Consider the following 6,667-nt stretch of genomic DNA (forward strand, 5'->3'; position numbering starts at 1 on the left):
CCTGACATGAGGTCACAGATTTGTGCATGTCCCAGGCAGTTAGCACAGGCTGTGGAGGGATCCAAGGGTAACTCCAAGGGTCACATCCTGCAGCCCTGCAGAAGCACAGGGGATCCCGGTTCCTTCCCACTGCCAGGGCCAGGCTCTCCTGTTGGACCCAGGCTGCCAGCACTGCCATCCTTTCACTGGTTTACTGTTCCAAAATGTACCACAACAGCCTGAAGGAACATGATATGGGCTTTATTCAGCCTTATGGTGTTTGGGTGTGAGAAATACTGCAAACAAAGGAAAATTGGCAAGGAGGCCAGAACAATTTCAAAAATTTAAGTGTTTGCTGTCAGTGTTTTTAAGTGTCACATGCCTTGTATTATATTTGTTTATAGAAGTTTTTTTTTAACAAACAAACAAACAAAACTCTCAAGTTTTCTCCATGGGCTAACTATTGTACTTATTTTTTTCCTGTAAGATCAGATTGTTTCATCCGTTTACTTGATTTAAGCATCTTTCCAGCTATAGCCACTTCAGGCCAATGTTTAGAAACATGCAAGGTTTGACTATTGCTCTACCTCTCTCCCAGGCTTGGGCCAATCTCCATTGAAGTCTCCATGTTTAACTTGAGTGGGCTGGAATAAGGCTTTAGGATAGCATAGTAATAAGTAACTAGTCTGATGCATCCCACAAAGCATCCAGTGTATGCATTTTCTTCTCTAGTTCATCTGTATCCAACCCCTTATTGGCCATATTTTAATGTCACAGAAAGTACAGCACTAGAATTTGTACTATTGGATGGAAAAGGCATCAGTCGTGTGAGAATGCTGGTCCAGGATAAATTAATTTGGCCAATCTAAATTTCTCTGTGAGGTTTTGATGAGAAAGCTTAAAGCTAAAAGAAGTATAATCTGTTGTCTCACATCTGACACAAACTGTGTTGTGACCTGGCTAGTCTGACTGATAGGCAACCATGTGCAAGCACTAGGTCAGCTTTGTACATGGGGCCATCATGGGGAAAATCAGGACGTGTGAAAAACAAGGCAATACAGTAATGAAAAATATTTATTTCTGAAGATATTTACCTTGATAGGCATAAAGCATTTCCCAATTTCATACAGAAATTTGTAAAACATGCATAGACCAATATGGCCTACTTCAATGTGTATTCAACATGGTAAATATAATCAAGAACTTGTGTGAATATAAATACAAAACACAAAAAATAAGCACATAAGATTCAACCTTTCAGCAAATTCAACAATGTGAACAAATTAACTGCTATAAACATTCACCCAATATTAGCCTTTTGACATAAGTCAAAACAACCCTTTGTCTCAATGCATTTCCACAAAATAAGGCACTGAATAAATCTCACAACAGCCACTGACACATCCTCACTTCAGTGCATTCCTACATGTGTCTTACATGGTGGCATGTAAGACACAACAACCTCTATTTTTAGAACTTCAGTTAGCCAAATAGTGTTGTTATGGGCAACCTAGTAGTGTCTTACTTTTATTTTATGTTGGAGAGTCCTTTGATATCCAAAACCAAAGAACTTGGACTATGCAAACAACCACAGTGTCTAACCCATATACAGATAACTCTGGTTGTACAAGTAAACTAGACTTCTGGAGAAAAGGCAAAGGGTTGCAGCTGATTAGTAAAGGCAATAACAAGGTGTAAAAATACTCTAGCAGGAGTGCAACAAACAGTATGCGAGGTAGACATATATATGCAGTAAGTCCTGATTAAAGTAGCACTGTGGCTTTCATTTTTGCATTTTAATCAAAAGGTAGAGTTCTTTGCTTTGCAGTTTGTCCACTCAGATCTTGCTTTCTGTCCTTTCTAAGCACATCTGTGAGATCTTCTTTGCAAGATGCTTTTGATGTAGGCCCCGAAAGCTGCCCAACTGATGGGTGACATTCCAGAAGCAAACGTTCTTCAGGAAGATGGCTTTTCATGCACATTGCAGCAGATTCCTCTTCACACCCTCTACCCATCCATCTGGATTATGAAATTATTAAATCCTTTGCTTTTATACCTCCAAATATGGGACTTCCTTAACGCGTCGCTCTGCTGCGCAAACACATAGACAGGGAGGCCCTTTGCCATCGTGGAATGTTAGAAGTCAAGAGAGAGTTTTGGTGACACTCAGTCAGTGAGTGTGGTGGAGAAAAACTCAGGTGATCTTCCCACTAGGACGCTTTCAGGCTTTCCCAGATGCTTTGACTTTTGTTTGCCCTGTTATGTTTCAGCTTCCGCCCTTTCTGGAGCTCAGCCTTCAGCTTTGCGATACTGAAGGAAGCTTTGATACTGTTGCCAATGGCTTCCAGCCTGTAAAAATCAGAAACATACATTTATTGTTACAATAATGAAGATGCAGATTCAGTTGCTTAATAAATAAGCTTCAGTCCAGATTTCTGCCATGGAAACTTCAGAAACTGCTGACTGCTATACCTCTGTCAGAATGACTCTGAATTAAACCACTTGAAATACCAGATTCAGATTTTAAATGAAAATTTTAAAAGCAGTTAAAATATTCATTCACATATAAATATTCTAGAGTTCCTTAAATAGCATGTATCAAATCAGATCAAATAAAATCAGGAGGTTTTAGTGTTATTGGGTTTGGCTGTTTTGTTTCTTTTAGGGAAACCTGATCCTGGTTTGGGTTCCAATGAATGGAGGCATTTTTCAAATAAGTAAGCAAGCTCCATTTTAAAAATTATTTAAGACTTCCAGGGCCTATGTCTTGCCCAAAATCATCAAGCTGCCTGCTCCCATAGATCCTCTTCTGCTTTTGAAGGTAGCACTAAAGAGTCTTCTTTTGTGTGGGCAAATTTCTGTATGCCATACTTTTACATGGGCACAGGGTCAAACACAGAATGCCAGAGCTGATATAGCTGTACTCACACCCATCTTCCAAACTGATTTCCCCTCTGTGGGGTTCAGAGCTGCACCAAGTCCAAACACTTGAACTGCACAGTGGAATGATACTGCTGCCTACTGCCACTCAATTTATTACACATGGCCCCCTAAGGGCAATCCTGAAATTTACTGCTAATCTCAAACATTAAATAGGGCTCAAATATTAATTTAGTCTTTGCTTTCTCTTTCCTCAACCTTTTTTGCAGTCATTTCTATTGCTGACATCCTGTACTCATTTTACACAGGTTTCTTGGGCAACGCAAGAGGTAAGGCAAGTAGTAATCTGCCCCTTACATTCTGAAAAGCCAGCCACAAGAGCCAGAAGAAAGAATATATTCAGAATCTGGATAGTTCAATTTTTTTTTTTTCTGCAATAAAATGGAGTAAAGTACCTAAGAAAAGGCATTCTGACTCAATTTCATTTTAGAGTAGCTGTGATGTAGGTTTTTGACAGGGCATGAACACACTAAAATGACAGACTCTATTTGTTTCTGCCAGTATTAATTTCATACTCTTGACGTTTGGGATACACCTTTAGGCCTATAACTAAGTTCATTTTCTGTAAGCAAATAGAGGATGCCAGCCAGATCTCAGCACCCATGTCTTCCCTGGCTAAGAACCTGCTGCATGAACTAGAGCCCTTCTGGGACACTCACTTATTTTTCTGTAACTCTCTTAAGCTGAAATCAGGCAGCTAAGCCCATGTTGTCCCAAAGGCAGGTGAACTGTGCTCTCTATTGCTACTGCAGGGAACTACAAGAGGATGAGAAGAAACTCACCGCTTCATTTTCCTGCTGTCGACAAGCTGTCGGTTCATGCATTTGAGTCCAGTGCAGCTGCCAGCTTTGTTGAGGTGACGTGAGGTTTTCTCCACTGTGGACTGAGCCCTGTTAAAAGTGAAAAGATGCTGCTGTTAAAAAAAAAGCCCTGAGTCTGCAGTTCACAAGGTGAGGCATCTCACCAACCAAGGCTTGTAATAAGCAATCTGTCTGGGCCAAACCATAGTATGTATCATAGCACTGTGAGTAGTCAGGTAGGAGGCAGGGCTTTGGGGAGCTTGTTGCTCAGCAAGTGTCAAAATGAGTAAGTCTACCACAATCCATCCCTTTTACAAGCACTGCCTTTTAAAGAGTAGCAACAATAGACGCACCAGAGATCTTTTCCTGTCTGGCAGAAGTTCAGACATTTCTTGTCCTTCTGGTTGGCACATCGGCATCTGCTGCCTGGTTCAGTGATCATCTCCTGCACCATATCCTTCAGGGATCTCCTGGATCGAGAAGGGCCTCCGAGACCATACGGAACAGTCTTCCTATGATCAAAGAGACAACATGAAAGTCATTCAAATGATTCTGCAGCTTCAAAACAGCAGGGCACTTTGAGCAATCTTATCAATGGGACTGACTGCATAAGTAAAGGCTGTGGGATTGGGAATGCCTTGTTGGTCATAATTCCCATGCAAATGCTTCTGATAACCCTACAACATATTCATTAGCGTGGCTACTGACAAGGCTAATGACCTTTTAATTGTGATTTCATAAGGCTGCTGAGCCCCTCTGTGAGATAGAAAGCAATAAAATCTCATCTCTTTGAACTTCAGTTACTGCCAATACTGAAAGAAGCAGAAATCCTCTGCTCCAAGGTAACTCGGCAGCAGAACAAATCAGTCACTGTCTGCAGTGTTTAGGTGAGGCTCTAGCTCACTACTTCTTGGTGAGGAAAGCATAGAAATGGACACTGTTCATAACCCTCTTAACACGTGGGATGTGCTAACTTGCTGCAGAGAGCAGCAAGAAGCGGAGAGGAGCCAGCTCGTGTCAAAGTAAGCCTTTTAGCCTCCTAACTTGCTGGAAAGAAAAACGGCCAGGCAAATTCAGGCTGGCAGAATCATACTTTTGGCATTTAGGCTGCTTCTGATTCATAGCGAAAAGTATCCCGCGGCCTTTGCTGAGTAGCACCCAAAGGAAATACTTCTGCCCAGATTTTAGGAACGCAGGTGTGTTAGGGCTATTAAGAGCTATCTGCTCGATCTAGGTGGTCAAATCCTGCCTGGTGTCTCCGGGTGAACAGAAAACAGAAGAGAAAACTGGGCAGAAAGGCAGGAGCCGGGGGGAGCAAAAGGAGAGACCGTGCAAAAAAGCCATTCCTCCCTCCCTATTTCTGCAGGGCATCTGTTCTTCTTAAGCTCCCTTCCCTTTCCCCCCGCTTTTTTTTTTTCCAGCCAAAGGCGAACCCAGTGCTCGGCAACTGCCGAAGCCCCCTCCCGGTCCACTCACTCGGGGGTGTTGATCCAGATGATGTCGAGGTGGCAGAAGTAGACGCACTCCTCGTCCAGCAGCGAGGAGCAGGAGCAGCGCCGGGGGCGTCGATGCGCGGCGGCGGGGGGCGACGGGGCGCCCGCTTCGGCTCCGAGGGCTGCGGGATGGAGCGGCAGAGCTCAGCACCCGCGGCAACCACGCACCCCGACGGCATCACCCGACGGCATCCCCTCCCGCCGCAGCCCTCGGCTTCCTCGGGCCGCCCTCCCCCGGGGGTCCCGGTGGCGCTCCCCGACAGCCGGCAGTGAGCCGGGGTGAGCCCCGAACCCATGTGGCGGTGGGTGGCTGGGGACCGGCACCTACCTGCCGGCAGCAGCCCCGGGCAGAGCACGAAGAGCAGCGAGACGATCATCTGGGAATAATCCATAGCAGGCAGCGGACGAAAAAAAAGAAGTAAAGGAAAAAAAAATATATAAGAAAGGGAAAAAAAAAAAAAAAAGAAGGGGTGAAAAAGGAGTAAAATTAATAAAAGATAAAAAATGAGGGACAGTTTATCCCGGCGTGAGGACGAAGAGCCGCGTCCCGTGGGCGGCGGGGCAGGCAGCGGGGGTAGGCAGCGGCTCGGTGCGCCCCGGCGCGTCTGTCTGGCGCGGCGGTCCCCGGCGCCCTTTTATAGCGAACCCCCATGGAGCGGGTAAACAGCCCCGGCGCTATTTTATCCCGAGACAATGTTATTCTGCTATTAGTCACTGCGCGGCAACGTGCGGGCCGAGATAAGACCGGGCTGGAAAGGAAATCGCCTGCAAACTTCAGAGCGGCGGCGGCGGCCGGGGCTGCCGGGGGGGGGGGGGGGGAGGGAAGAAGGAGGGTGTGTGTGGAGGGGGGGCCCGGGGGCGACCCGCGGTAGGGAGGGGCGGGGCGGGGGGCGCCGAGGGCCGCGCTAAGGGTTGGGCACCAGACGGCGCTGTGCTGCCCCCCGCCTCGCACCTGAGAGGAGGCGGAGGGAGGGGAAGGAGAAGGGGGGGGGGGGGGGAGCGACCGTCAGGCTCAGCCTCCCGCCCGAGCAGCATCGCCCGCACTGTAACAGCTGTAATTAGCGTGATTATTGTCAGCGGGGTGGTTGTTGTTGGTGTTGTTATGATAATAACAGCGGGTCGGGCCGGGCCGGGCGGCGGCAGGTCCGCTGCCGCCCGCGGTGAAGGTGTCGCGGCTGCCCGACGTTGGAGAGGCTCCGCCGTCAGGCGGGAGCTTCTGGGGGGCGGCTTCGCTCGCTTCTCCCGCTGCACCCCCCTCCACCTGGGAAAGGGTCTCCCGCATCACCCGGCCGGCAGCCGGAGCTTGACAGCGGCGGCCGGAGGGGCAACGCTGAGGGGGTACCCGGGGATGAGCGCGGCCCGGTGCGTCCGGCATCCCACCAACAGAGTGGGCTCTGGAGGGGCCTGAGACGGCTGTGTTTGTGAGATGTTAGGGTATAACCCCCCTCTCGTTCC

The 6,667-nt window shown here is 47.6% G+C and overlaps 1 protein-coding gene across 1 annotated transcript; it reads right to left on the reverse strand.

The window, feature by feature from the left end:
- Positions 1–1,035: 1,035 nt before the first annotated feature.
- On the reverse strand, positions 1,036–5,829 carry EDN1 (endothelin 1). Its single transcript, XM_071736429.1, has 5 exons — positions 5,541–5,829; positions 5,196–5,334; positions 4,073–4,231; positions 3,702–3,809; positions 1,036–2,328 (listed from the first exon to the last, which is right to left on the reverse strand). The coding sequence occupies exons 1-5, from the start codon at positions 5,602–5,604 to the stop codon at positions 2,190–2,192; spliced, it is 609 nt and encodes a 202-aa protein (XP_071592530.1). The 5' UTR covers positions 5,605–5,829; the 3' UTR covers positions 1,036–2,189.
- Between the last annotated feature and the right edge of the window lie 838 nt (positions 5,830–6,667).

The sequence above is a fragment of the Heliangelus exortis genome, chromosome 2, assembly GCF_036169615.1.
Source record: "Heliangelus exortis chromosome 2, bHelExo1.hap1, whole genome shotgun sequence".
Taxonomy (NCBI): domain Eukaryota; kingdom Metazoa; phylum Chordata; class Aves; order Apodiformes; family Trochilidae; genus Heliangelus; species Heliangelus exortis.